The 15,590-nt window shown below is 36.3% G+C and overlaps 1 protein-coding gene across 2 annotated transcripts in view; it reads right to left on the bottom strand.

The window, feature by feature from the left end:
• Window positions 1-9,093: 9,093 nt before the first annotated feature.
• LOC131031074 (uncharacterized) overlaps window positions 9,094-15,590 on the bottom strand; it is a 130,865-nt gene continuing 124,368 nt past the window's right edge. For both annotated transcript variants that reach the window (XR_009372334.1, XM_057962113.2), the window contains one exon: window positions 9,094-9,542. Coding sequence is in view for 1 of the 2 variants with exons in the window: in XM_057962113.2 (XP_057818096.1) it covers window positions 9,474-9,542 (69 nt within the window). In the remaining variant the exon portion in view is untranslated. The remainder of the gene's footprint in view (window positions 9,543-15,590) is intronic.

Raw genomic sequence — 15,590 nt, 5'->3', positions numbered from 1 at the left:
CTGCTCTCGACTAGCCTATGGGCCTCTGAAATAGGCTAATGACCAAATGAACTAATCACTACGGAGAAGGGGACATTATACTCATCTTTTTTTATGACATCCTTATTTTCAGTATATCATGGACTGAACACTTACAACATTTGGATGAAGTACTCAACATTCTACAGTCTAAGTCATTGTTTGAAAAGGAATCGAAGTGTGAATTTGGCATGAGAGAGTTGATCTATCTCGGTCACATCATCAGTGTAGAGGGAGTGAAGGTTGATCTTGAAAAGATCAAGGCTATCATTGATTGGCCTACACCTAAGAACAGAACGCGTCTGAAAGGGTTCTTGGGGTTATGTGGCTTCTATAGGAGGTTTGTGAAGGCATATGCTCAGATGGTTGCCCCCCTCACAGATCTTACCAAGAAGGGAGCTTTTGCATAGTCAAATAAAACACAAGAAGTCTTTGACAAGTTCAAAGAAATTATGAGCACATGTCTTGTTTTGGTTCTACCTAATTTTTCGAAGCCTTTTGAGCTTCAATGTGATGCATCGAGAGAAGGTGTTGGAGTTGTGTTGATGCAAGAAAAACATTTGATTGTGTTTGAAAGCAGAAAACTGAGAGGAGCCGAGAGATCATATTCTATCTATGATAAGGAGATGCTTGCGATTATGCACGCTTTGGCCAAGTTCAGGCAATACTTGATGGGAAGCAAGTTTGTAGTGAAGACGGACCACAATAGCCTCAAGCATTTCATGCATCAAAAGGCCCTAAATGAGAGGCAGCAGAAATGAGTAAGCTACAAGCTTACGACTTTGACATTGAGGCAGAAACAATGTTGTAGCAGATGCTCTTTCACGGAGACCCCATTTGAGCTCATTGTGCGAGCTTACTGCAGACTGGAAGGACTTGTTGCTTGCTGATTATGCCAAAAATCAGTCTGCAACTAGCATTATTGAGGGTACTTTTCATGATGAAAAGTACAATTTGGTGGACGGGTTGATTATGTATAAGGGTAGAATCCTTCTTTTGCCCAAATCCAAGTTGAAGGAGAAGGTCTTGCAAACCTTTCATGGCATTCCCCTTGCTGGTCATCAGGGTTTCTTCAAGGCCTATAGGCAGATCCGAGAGAGATTCTCTTGGAAAGGGTTGAAAAATGATGTTTTGAGATACATCAAGGAGTGCAATACTTGTCAGATAAACAAGGATGAACATACTGCACCTATTGGATTGTTGCAACCACTCCCTATTCCTAATCAGAAGTGGGAAAGTATCTCTATGGACTTCATCACCAAGTTGCCTAGAGTGAATGGCAAGGACTGTATCTATGTGGTGGTGGACAGATTAACAAAGTTTGCTCATTTCTATGCCATTACCAGTTCATTCACAATAGCTCAAGTTGCGGATGTGTTCTTTCATGATGTGTTTAGGCTGCATGGGCTACCTAAAAATATTGTAAGTGATAGGGACAACAAGTTCCTAAGAACTTTTTGGCAAGAAATCTTCAAACTGTGTGGTATCGTGCTTACTCTAAGCACGAGTTATCATCTGCAAACGGATGGGCAGACAGAGATAGTGAACAAGTGGTTGGAAGGTTATCTCGGAAACTATGTTTTGGAGCAGCAGAAAGCATGGGTGAGATGGCTACATTTGAGAGAATATTGTTACAACTCCACTTATCACATGTCCATCAAGATGTCAACTTTCATGGCACTGTATGATTACGAGGCTCCCAACTTTGTTGACTTGGTATTTGGTGATAGCAGAGCCCCTCAGGCTAAGGACATGATTTAACAGTGTCATGATATTCTGAAAGCATTGAAGGGCAATCTCTGAATTGCGTAAAACCAGCAAAAGTTGTACGTTGATCAGCAACGTGTAGAGTGCTCATTCGAGGTTGGGGACATGGTCTACCTTAGACTTCAACCTTTCAGATAGTCTACTCTTAAAAAGAGTGGAGCAGAGAAACTCAAGTCGCGTTTCTATGATCCGTTCAAGGTCATGAAGAGAGTTGGAGTAGTGGCTTATGAGTTGGAGCTACCAGCCAGTAGCAAAGTGCATAATGTCTTCCATGTGTCATGCCTCAAAAAGGCGCTTAGACACAATGTTGTGGTCTCTTTTGATTTACCTCCTTTGGATGAAGGAGGAGAGTTGGTGCTTATTCAAGAGGAAATTCTTCATTTTAGAGACCATTTTCTAAGGAGGAGGACCATCAGAGAATACTTGGTGAAGTGGAATAACTTACCTGTTGAGGATGTTACTTGGGAGAATGAAGAAATTCTACAGCATCCAGCCTTGCGATTTCTTGTGGACAAGAAATCTTGGGGAGGGCAGACTGTAATGTCCCCTTCTTAGTAAGGAGAAACTAGTGGTCCATTAGCCTATTCTGGAGACCAATAGGATGACTGGAATCAGGAATTAGAGTTTACTATTTTGTGGAATACTGTGTGAGCCAATTGATGTTTGTCTGCTAGGGATTCTTCAATTCCTTCTGGGTTTTTTGAGGGCTTCGCAAAGGTATAACATGCATCTTGTTTTGTAGTGATTTTTGAACTTACTATTTTTAGTAACTTGGTGGCAGCTGACTGGATTTTGAGGTTTTTCTGGGTTTTTTGAGCTCATTCACGGGGTTTGACGAGCATGTTTTTCTGAGTTGTTTTCATGACTTCCTATTTTTAGTAAGTGTCAGTTCAGGCAGTACTATTTATGGTAGCCTTGGGCAGAGCTCCAATCAAGTCCAAATTACTGATTTCCTGCACTTCAGTTCACAGTTTGATTTGGCAATTATCAGTAGTTGATTTATAATTGATTAATTAAATATTATTACTTTATCCTAAAGTTTGATATTTAATTATTTTTACTGATCAATTTTGGAGGAACGACTTAGGAAGGAAAAAATGATATCATTTATCCTAAGTCACATTTTATTTCCTAAGTTAGGAGGGCACCCAAAATGAAGTCAAATGTTTTCTCATGTTCGAACTTGTGTACCTTGGTAAAGTTCGACTAGGAGGCCTGAAATGGGATGCCATGTCTTGAGGGGGTCATGTAATGAGATGCAAATAAATTAAAGGGAATTCGACGCCATGTTCATTTAAATTTGAGATTCAGAAATCTATAAATACAAGGTTGGGTGCCTCGTTTTGATTATCTTAGAGAAATTATACCGTTATGCTGCCAAAATGGTGATTGAATTTGAGCTTCGAAGTTGTGGCTTCCTAGCTTGCACAGTTTTGTACTTGAAATACAGTACCTAGCTGATTCAGTGTGTTGTTGGAGACATTTGAGAGCGTGTTTTCAGTTTTCATTGTGCTCAGTGTTTTTCTATGTTGTTGGTTTAGTGTGGCTGAAGCGAAGTTTTGTTAATATCTCCTTGCCCGTGCGATAGATCATTTTGGGTAACCGCTCATCCGAAGTGTGTTGGTTGGGCGATTATTCTTTTGTTTTGGCGTGGTTTTTGGTGTGAGTTTGATTTTTTTAGCAACAAGTTGAACTTCCAATGCTGGGTGTACCTTTTTGGAGGTGCATCGGGTTGTGTGCTGCCCTTTGTTGGCATTTTTGGTGCTGGTTTATGCTCCTATCTTGATCGCCTTGGTCATATCTTTCATTTGCCTATGTTCGTGTGCGATTTGGACCTGTTTCGAGGAAGTTGTGAGTCTTTCAATGTTGCTGGTCCATTTATGGAGTTGCAGGTATTTTACATCATATTTGGTTATTTGTGTTTTAGCTTGTATTTCTCTGAGTTCCATTGTTATGATTCCTAATACTTAATTGTATTCATCATTGAATTGTTGGTTAGTACTACTAGCCTCTATTGTATCTAAAATACTTCATTGTAATTCCCACTGCATAAGTGGAAGAGGCTAACTTGGCCGCCTTCAGTGTTTGTAATTTAGTTTGTATTTCAATCCTCCCGCTGCATAAGCGGTCGAGTGATCTTTGTTTGTAATTGTCCTCCCGCTGCATAAGCGGTTGAGTTGAGTTTGTTTAGTGATAAGTCCTCCCACTGAAATATCGCGGTAGAGTGATTTGTGTTTGAATGTGTTCTTGTTTCCTTGGCTGGTTTACCGCAAAATTTCTTTTTTTACCCGCTGGAAAGTGGAAGGGGTTGGCTTGCCACCCAATATTGTAATTAGCGTTTTCAGGGTTGCATCTAACGATCCCCTGTCACCGTGTGCTCTCACCCTCCCAGTCTAGGATCTTGATGATCAAAAGGTGTAGGGTTCCTTTCAGTTGGTTTGGATTGCATTATTCTAACCCTAACGGGTGATTGGTATGTTTGTAAAACTCTTAAAAAACAAAAGAAATTGTTGGGGATATTACAATATAACATCTTGATAGGGATTGAAGTGTCATTGAGGCATGCTTGTGAAGGAATTGTAAAAGAGTTGAATTCCTCTTCCACTTAAATGTTTTGTTCTTGTAGTGACCTCTGTGTTGGCTAATACTCCACCTATTGCTCCTACAAAAAGGATGCCTCACACTCCAAAATTGAAAACCAATCAACAATTAGGGTTGTGTTCACTAGTGCAGTCAACTTGTCCAATCAATCCTTAATATAATGTGACTTATTACTAAGTGATGAGGATGCAACCACCATTGCCTTGGTAGTAGATATAGTATGCATGGCAAGCCACTTTGAAGATCCTGTGAGGAATAGGAAGGTCTTGAAAGGCTAACCAAACCACAACCCTCCAACTAAGCTTTGTCTTCATCGATATCACTGAAATTTTAAACATTTCCACTTACAACATTCTTGTAATCTACTTCCTCGATAACGATTAGCCAACTCTTTGTGGACTTCCAATAGTCTTTGTATGCTTGTCCTACCCCTTCCCTTGCCTTCAACCAATGAAGCACTCAGAGAGCTTTAAAAATAGATAGCCATGCAAAGTTGTAGCTGGTGTCAACACTCAAATTGCAATCAAGGGCTTGCCTATGTATATATTGTAACTAAGAAAAGTCTATGAGCATATAAAGCAATATAAAAAACCCTATGCTTCAAGCAAAGTAACTCATGACTATTAACTATATATTAACTCCCAACTATAAATTTCACCTTATTTTAACCCAGCCCAATCATTAGTCATCCTCCCAAACAACAATATCAAAATCCTTAGTAGTAAACTCAAACTGACAATTAATCACATCATGTAATGTCCCTACTAGTTAGAGACCACTGTCCTGCAAAACAGACTGTTAGAATGCAACAAATATATATATGTAACTAATCTACTTGTAACTAAACTTCAATTATTTAATTAAAACCAATCTCAATTCTTATTTAATAAAAAGGATACGAGTGCAGTACTGGGACATGTCCTTAGGCGGTTGTGAAGCTCGCCTTCTTGGAACCCATCTTGGTTCCAAGCCATACCGGGAAATCGAAGGATAATTCGATTCCTATCTTGGGTGTAACGTCTTACATCCAAGCCTACCAAGGAAGACCATCATATATGATCAGTTCCTTGCCTTGGATGATGCATCTCATCATCCAAGTCTACCAGAGGGGACCGGCCAGATCCGTCTCTTCTTGGATGAACCTTTGTCACCCAAGCCATAACATATATGCATATAGATACTCAGTATATAATATACTACCTACTAGGGATTATCATAATCCCTCCACTAGGCTAAGGGAATTTCCTCCCAATAGCCTCCATCATATGTCACATTATTCATATTACATTTTACAACTCATTATCATTTTTCATTCCATAATTTACATCTATATTTACATATTCCTTAATCCTCTTTATTGATCCTAGATATACATAAATTTTCTGCATGCATACCTATATTTATTGCTACATACATATAAGTAAATATTCAGTAATATATATATTCGTAAATATGCATTAATATATGTGTGTGTGTGGCACACACGTCCACACACATATATACCCTATGACCCGTAACACCTCTTACCTGTTCGCTGTCCGCAGCCTGCTGTTTGAAGTTCGTAGACCGTAGGTTGTTGTCTCCAGATTGAAGTCCGCAGTTTTAGTTCTATACTTCCCTCTTCCCCCTCCACTCACACTCCTTATTCTCCCTTTATATCGTTTCATCCCTTTTTGGAGAGAGGCCACTTTATGGTGGGAGGCGTTTATTCAAGGAGAGGCGGTCTTTTATTCTAATCCCATTAACATTTGTTAATAAACAAATATTTAATATAGATTGCACCCATTCATTATTATTAATGGATTAGAATCGTATCTTCTCATAATGGTATTAGTTTATGTTTTTTTGTTAACAACTTAATGTTGATCTTCTTATCGATCAAGCTACATGAATGTGTATGGTGCTAAGGGTATCAAATCAATTATCAGGTAAATCGATATTAATGTTCCTACCATCCTCGACTTCTTCTTAGTGATATATGGATTGTTGTTTCAAAAGAAGACGTCATTGATCGATCAATTACTTGGATCGTTAGTCGTTGCCTTCAAAATGATCTCCATTCTCATGAGTGACGTTCTTCACGATATCAATCTATCCATTAATCGGTCTATACTTGTTGCTCCCTACCAACCATTGATGCCTTAGTCGATTATATTCGATCCCTTGAAATATTGCTACTACCGATGGTTTATTGGTTGCTATTGTTCATCGATACTTGGATGGACTTCTCCATTGATCTCTTGATCCTTACCACAATGCACATGTTTCGATCAGATATCTTGTGATGATCGATATCTTCCATAACGTCTTTACTATAGTTAAACTATTATGGGTCGATGTATATGTCTCGTATCTTATGGTGATGTCTCATTAGTGGGTATTTGTGCCTCGGGTTATAACGTTGCTTCCATCATATTTCCCGATGAATTTGAACTTCAAATTCTCAATATTTTGATCAATAATAATATTTCATACTAAATGAAGAACCTCAAACTTTGTAAATAGAAGCTTTGCACAATCGCTCTAATAAGCTCCGCATATATATGTGTGTTAATATCTAAATTATGTTTATAATCTATTTTTGAATATTTAAGAATATTAGTAATAAATATTAATTAAAAAAATAATAATATTTAATAAATAAATAGATCTCAAATCATCCTTTGTTGGTAATTAATATATTAAATTAATAATAATAATTGCTTCATTTAGGATATATATAACGATCAAGGAGGGGACATGACACATCAATAATACACCATTCTCTAACGGCTAAAAACTCCTTTTTGTGTCAAAACTCCATTAGTCCAATCTACTCAACACATTCTAAACAACATAAAGCTTATAAGCTTGCCAAATCTAAAACATTATGTATAGATTTCTTAATTGAGAACCCAAAAGAGGGTGCTCCATAGGCCCTCTAAATCAGGGTTCTGGCTATGGGCCTGACAGAATGCAGCGGCCCCATAGTGTATTTATAAGTCTAACTTATAAAATACACTATGGGGACAGAGCATTATGTCGGCTCCATAGATGGCGCCCTAAATCAGCTGGTAACTATGTGAATTGAACCTCCTTTTTCAATGTAGCACATGATAGACTCTTAGCTTTCCCTAACATGGTTAGGTACCATTCAAACCAAGTGAGGAACAAAATCACAATAACTCAAGGCATTTTGCAGCCCTTCCGAGCAGAGTCATAACTAGCAAAAGCCTTATCTAGGGCCATATTCCATACTTTTAGGGACACAACTAAGAAAGAAGTTTCTATATCTTTGGCGTTTTTATTGTTTTCTTCTATCACTGCAACTGCAAACGGGGGATTCAATAACAAGATACTAAAACCCTCCTTGTTAATATTCAAAACACCCTTAAGTTAGCCCGTGAATCTTTGAATTTTGCCCAAAACCCTGGAAAAGGGGTTGTGTATCCAGCCAAATATTTCATCTGCTAGATTGGCCCTTATAAATTTATCTGCCACAGCATAGTTAAAATGTTTCAACAAAAAAGGGCATCCAAACCAGTATTTTTTAGCATAGATATTCTTCATTGAAAGATGAGATTTTACTTAACAATTTGTAGAAGGAAATTTATCATACAAAATAGGTACTAATCGGAGCACAACAATGAGAAGCAACCAACATACAGAACCAAGCAGTTGTACAAGTAAGGATCTAATGGGGCATATGACATGAAATTGTTATGGTGATTATATAGTGTGAACACCTGTTGATTGTCATATAATTAATGGATGTTAATGGCCGTATTATGTGAGTAGTTGATGGCTATACAGGAGTCAGAGTAAATGCAGCTACAATCCAGATGGTATAAGGTTGTACACAGGTAGCTAACATAGGTGATCGTATGCCAGCAGAAAGAGGTGATTGTATAGCAGCAAGGGTATGAACATACAACATAAGAATCTACCAAGCATATAGCTGAAATAACACATCATGCAGGGGGGTGGAGCTGGGGGAAATGGAAGAAGGGTTTAGGATGATGGAGTTAGGAACATAATAGATATTAATTTGCTGGACTGTAGACTGAGAACATCAGATCCTCCATTTGATGGTGCATTATTTTTTCAGGGAATTGACAAGCTGAGATGAATTTTTCAGTGATTTTCGATTACCCTTGTTAATTGCAACCAAATTTGTTAAGCTTACATACATTCTATACATACTGGGTTTGGTTTTCATTAATTTTTCCAGAAAATGGATGAGCTGAGCTGGATTTCCTAAAAGAATGTATGAATTAAAAAATTTAATTGCAATTTTAAAAATTGCTATGTAGTCACTAGGGTAATTGAAAGAATCGGGAAAATAATCGCAGCTCATCAGTTTCCTGGAAACAACATCAAACCCAGAATCTGACATCTACAGACTCTCTCTCTCTCTCTCTCTCTCTCTCTCTCTCTCTCTCTCTCTCTCTCTCTCTCTCTCTCTCTCTATATATATATATATATATATATATGTTGAGAGTTAGAGAGAGAAATCTCAGCTTGTCAGTTCCCTGGAAAAATTAATGCAACATCAAACACAGAATCTGATGTCTACAGTCCAGCAGAATAACTCACTCACTCACACACACACACACATGCGTCAATTTAGAATTAGATTAAGATGCTGTAAACTTTTATGCTACATGCTGTAGCTTTCCTGCATCTGTAATTTCCATAATAATGTTAACAAAGAGAAAAACGAATCTATTGAGAGAAATTATTGCTGCAATTACAAGCTTTCATTATTTTAAACACATATTTTACTTAAGAGCAGTATCAAAGTTTGACAGATTATTTTCCAGTTACTGGCGAGTCATATGAATGCAATGGCATTCTATAAGGTTATGTTAAAAACTCTAGTCACCAAACAAATTCTGAAGCCTCTGAGTTATTGATGCCAGCAACCTGTTTTACCTTAAACAATGGGAGGATTTTCCTTTTGTCATAAAAAGTGTTTAGAAGATATGACGACTTTTCCTTTGCCATTTAAGTGCTTGTTTTTCTAGAAATCATTCAAATCAACTAGTCACTGAAAGCAGTTGCCAAAAGATTTTACGTCACCGAAGTCAACTCCCTGGAAAGATTGATTAGGAGTCTCCGGTAGATAAATTTGAAACCCTTCTAAATACTGCACATAACCTGGAAGGCGAAAATATCTGCACAATAAAAAAAAATCATACAGAATTACTTCAATGAAAACCTTGGGAAAAATCATAGACATTTTCGCTTTCCAATACAATACCGAGTAGAAAAGTCCTTGGCCAAACTAAAAGTACCACTAAAACTTGGACTTTCCTATATAATGAAGAATAACTAATACAATAAATCTAAAGGTTTTAAATTTAGTTTGCCTGGATAAATGCAAAGGTAATGCTGATCATCTTACTTGCCACATGCTTACAGACAAAGTGCTTAAATAAGGTACCATGAAACTCATGAAACTACACCTCTGCTGATGATTAGGTATATATACTAGAATGCATTTTCCATTGCAAGTGTTAACCAAGCAAGCATTCTAAACCTAATGATCAAGATCAATAGTCACCAGTACCACCATAACCTCTTGTAATGTAAAGACTTCTATATTAATTTGATGGTATGTCTGGATTGATATCATATTGATCTTCCTACATTTTCATTCGAGATAACTAGATCTTTCTTCTAAGCTCAAACTGGATCAATAATTTTCCAATTGTCAAAGTCTTACATGCCAGTCATTAATGAGGAATTGGAGCCTTGGGTTGAAATCCACAACTATCAAGTGCAAGAACAATCACCAGTCTACCTTTGAACTATGAGGAGGATAAATAGACCATTTTTAGTGTTGCTCATGCATGTTGAAAATATATCTGATGCAAATATTTCGTAAACAATTATTACATGTGTGACTGGTTTCCTGCACTAGAGAAAAGTGACTCAATATTAGGGATGCAGCTTTAGATTTCTTTGCGAAGTATTCTTAATATTCGATTGCTGTGAAGTTGCAGGGCTTTTATGGTTCAAAGTAATTTGGAAGCTCATGCATTAATCAATCCAAATTAAAATTATGCTAAGTTGCCATTCCGGTCTTGAATTCAGGAATGGCAGTTAGCCAATTTGTTCTTTCAACCAGGTTTGTTACGGATTTGGTAGAGCCATATAGAAAATATTAAAAATATAAAGAACAGTAATAATTTGCATGACATTGACAAATTTAACCACAAAACATAACAGATAATTGATTCTTCAATGCAAAATTTCTATGAAAATCAAAATGGTTTATATTTATGGCATATGTTCAACACAGAGCAATAGTCAATGGTCAAACTACTCCAACATGGTGCAACAATGCATGGAAACTTAATACAAATCATCATATTGCTCTTCGTAGAGAGCATCAACATAATCAATTGCTTCATTTAAACCACTAGCGACACTATTGGCACTCTAGCTAACCACATTGTGCATGTCCTATCTAGCAACCTCATGCCTTTCATCTCCAATCAAGACTGAAGAAAGCTATGCAACAAAAGAATCCATTATATTTCACTATCTTCATACACCTTAAAGGTTGCTATTACCATGGAACACAATGCCTTTCATACCTCAAGTTTTAGTAACCTAACATGACATTAAAAAATTAAAACTAATTAAATAAAACAAAAGTTCATATATCAACTATTTTGTTTTAACAATTTATATTTAAAAAGCAAAGTAGATAATGTAAAATTGAAGTAAAAATAAAATACAATATTATTTCAGTAAGTTGCCTTCAATATAGCCAACTTCAAGGACTTGATGATGGCTCATGGCATATGATGATTAGTACCCTTCCTAGGGCATCCTCGCTCTTATAACAAATGTTTGAAGGATCAATGCACAGAGTTTCAGAGAATTGGATAGCACACACTTCAATGAGTGTGGCTTCTATTCATTATCGAATGGGCAAGTTACACATTAGTACCTTTTAGATATTTCCAACACTTTTGACTGAATTTACAATTCAATACAAGGCAATCAGAATCCTCTAACTCTGATCTACATAACACACATTGAAAAGGAGATATTCCTAATTTTCCCAATCTTTCACTGTTTAGAATCTTATATGTAATACTAACTAAGAAAAAGCCCCAATCTTAGATAGGCATGCATCATCCTTCACATAAATTTGAAGGCCATTTATCTAAGATGAGGAATTGATTAAAGCTTTATATCCTTGCTTGACTGAATACTGACTAGCATTGGAGGCCATCCAATTTAGTTAATCGTCCTTGTGAGAAAAATATTTTCTTTCTTAACAATATTCTATTGAGCAATTATTTCTTACTGTCTAAAATTACTGATTCCTTCAAGCTTTGCCATCTAGCTTTGGGCATACTTTCTCCTCAAACTATTTCTGAGTAATCTTTAACTCTTTCTCCCCATGCCTGCATCAAACATAACTTTTCTTCCAACAGATCCATTGTATTATTTAGAGGTTTATGGCCATTCCAAGAGTCAAACCACAAAAGAGCATATTCCCCATTGTGAGTCACCCATGAGAGATGCGAGGTGATTAATTCCTTGCATTTGATAATGAAATTCCGCATTTTTCATCCTACAAGAGGGTTACCCATTGTAAATATTCTTTCTTTCTCCTGCATATCAGGATATTTAGCCTGCATTATTTTGCACCATTTTGAGTTTAGTTTAGAATACACATACCAAACTCGCTTCACCTCCAATGCCAAACTTTGAGCACTAATGTTATGTACTCCAACTCCACTTGCTGAATTAGACCTACACAACACCTCCGATGGTAAAAATGCTAATTTTTTCCTTTCATCATTTCCTTTCCACAACAAGCTTCTTACTTGTTTTTCTATCTCAGAAACAACACCAATAGGGATTTTAAGTACTAACATCATGTAAATAGGAATTGCTACTTTGAACATTATTATTCTTCCTACCATTGTTAACCATCTACCTTTCCATGAGGACATCGTTTGGATAGAAGGGAAAACTGGTTTCCAAATCCATTTATGCTTCCTCAAAAGAATAAGGGGATACCCAAGTAAAGGCCGGCTAAATTTTGAGGCTTCAAACCTAACAGATTAGAAATCCTCTATGTAACCTGAGGACATATCTTCACCATATTTTGACACGTCCTCATATCGAGGACATTTTGAGGATTCCAAGATGCCTCCACAACATCCTCCCACCATCCCCAATCAAAAACAATTGACCCTAATGCCCCCAAAAATGTCTCGAAAACGTAGGAACTTCTTGGGGGCAATTTGCCATCCCCAAGACAGTTAATGACATCAATAATGTCCCCTAACTGTTCCTGGGACAGCCTATCATCCCCACTCGATAATTAAAAAAGGCTCAAATATATTAAAAAATATTTTATTGCTATTTTGTGGGCACCCACACCACTCTCAGCACTTAATGAGATATTTTGGTCTGCAAAACAGCAGATTTTCAATCTCCTTTATGGTGTATGACAGTTACATGTTGCTAGGGTTGACTTTGCAAGATTTAGAAGTATTTTTCAGCCACTTCAATTGATAAAATAGCAGATTACAAGCTCGATTTGTACCTCTCAAAGTGGTGTTTCAATCCCAAAATAGTGATTTTCTATCGCTAAAAGCGACAGTTTTTAGTAGTTTCTGTAATCACAAAATTACAAGTTTGAAATATACAAGGACAAAGGTTTCAGTCATACTAAGGCAGCCTCCTTTCTGATCTCAATACAAAGTCAGGACAACAATTCTGGGACAAGGGAGATAGGCTCATTAATTGCACAAGTTCTTTACCAGTTCAGGGGTACAGCATATTTCCTATGTTTTTGTCATTTTGTAGTTGGAACTTGCAGCCTTTGGGCATGTTGTTGTTACATAAGATATATAATATATACGATGAATGCCTTATCAACAAGGATACCAGGTGACAGGGGTACTTGGAGACACAATTTTTTTTAAATATAATTTAATAGTTTCCAAAAAATATCATGACATAGAACTTTGAAAAGAAGAACAATGGTAAAGTTTAACATTAACTTTAAAGTTTAAATACGCAAATGTCAAATGTCATTGTGTCAAAGTGAAAATTTTTAAAACTCACACTACATATTTCATATTAGATTATCATTACATATTGAAATCCAAAATTATTGATTGTTTGATGTTGATACACAAACAAAAAACAAAAATCAGAATATTGTCTACTCTTCCACGTTTAGATCATCTATATCAAGATGCTCAGCTAGGATGCTCTCTAGATACTCATCATTCTCTAACTCAAGTTCCTCTAATGGTAGTAGAACTGGGAACAATTCATTAAGGCCATTTGGTTCAACTGCTTCATCCCCCATCGCTGCAACTTCTCCATTAGGTGCAATTTGGTCCCATTTTGTTTTAGGACCCTCCATGTAGCTAGGTTCAACACAGGAGAGAAGATGAAGCTATGAATGTAGACCAAGTTCTTTGCTATCTTTGACCCTAATCAGTTCCTCTTTACTACTACAAAGTGAGTCTTTAGTGAATGAATAAAATCATAAGTACTCCAATTTCTCTCACAAGATGAAGAGCAAGCTACTTGTGAGAGGAATCTGATCGCAAGTGATTGCACTTCAAAGGTTTCACCTCCATGGTTCCAACACCATTCTAAAGGGTCTTTTTTTGCTCGGATATCATATAAAGCTTCCACTGAAGTAAAATCACCTTGCCCACAAGAAAACTTATTCCATTGACTCCTTTTAATCTAAGTTACTGATTCAGGTACGGATATGGGTACAAGTACAGATTCGCGGGTACAACAAACATATTTTTCCTTGGGTATGTGTATGGATACGTTAGTGTGTGTGTGTGTGTATAATATTATTATAATATATCGTAATAATATTATAGTTTTTTTTAAAATAGTATTATATTAATATTATAATATGTAAAATAGTATTATAATATTATTTTAATGCTATTTTATATATATTATAATAATATAATATATATATATTAGTGTTATATTTATATAATTATATAATAATATTACATGTATGAATTTATTTTTTTAAATAAATAAATAACTTAAGCATATACAGAAACATAAGCGAATATTAAATATTATTAAACACAAGCAAATGCTAAAAATTATTAAACCTAAGCGAATAGAAAAATCAAAGCAAATAATAAATATTATTGAAAATAAGCGGATACCCAAAATTGCAACGAATGCCCACAAATACTAAATATTTTTAAACATAAGTGAATACCCACAAACGAACGGACGTAGAGAAGACAGACGAACGGACAAAGGTAGGGAAAAGAACAGACGAAGAGAAGACGAACAGACGGACAAACGCAGGGTCATGAACAATTTTTTAAAGTTTTTTAAAGACAGACGAATTTAGATTGATTCCAGGACAAACCAATCTTGAATCTGGACCCATAACGAACTCGGCCCTGATTCTAGCTTCAAGCTGCCGAATCTGGTAACTTAGCTTATAATTGAGGCATTCTCACCTTGACCATAATTTTTTTTTATTACAGCCCAAAATCGCTTTATTACCTCTCTATCCACATGTGGAGCCCTCTTATTGGTCTCTTGTGTATTATGCCATTTAGGATTTAAGGCATGGGCAACACAATGAAGGGGTGTGTTAAGCTTGTTCATCTTCCATGTAACTTTTCTTCTATGAAAGGATATAAAGTAAGATAATTTGCATTTGTTATTTTCTTGACTCTTTCACACATGGAATCTATTTCTTCATAAACTTCTCTCAAACATGGCTTGTCTAAGTTTGCAAATTTAATCACCTCACATATGGGCCTAACAAAGTCCACAACAAATCCAACATCATCCTAAAAATAGTCATCAAGGACCAACCCTCTCACCTCAGCTGCAGTATCTGATGTAGATTGTCTCTAAGTTACCCATGCATCACTAACAACTGTGGAACACAAAGCTCCTTTGAATTCACAAAGGCAATCAAGTAAGAAGCAAACCGTGTGTCAACATATTTAAGAAGTTCCACCGTGGCAAATTTATGATAAATGGTTTGTGTATGGTGATTATTACATATGACCATTTAGTATTTTTTTGCCCTTTTCTATGAGGTTTGAAATCAACTAGAACTTGTCAATATCATTGAGTGCATTATTCAAAAAATGCACACAACATGGTATCCAAAATGTATGCTTGTACCTATTTTTGCACGATCATACCTGTTGCTTTACAAATAAGGG

Source organism: Cryptomeria japonica, chromosome 4, assembly GCF_030272615.1.
Source record: "Cryptomeria japonica chromosome 4, Sugi_1.0, whole genome shotgun sequence".
Lineage (NCBI taxonomy): Eukaryota > Viridiplantae > Streptophyta > Pinopsida > Cupressales > Cupressaceae > Cryptomeria > Cryptomeria japonica.
The sequence above is the reverse complement of the archived record's forward strand: the minus strand, read 5'-3'. Positions and strand labels throughout refer to the sequence as shown.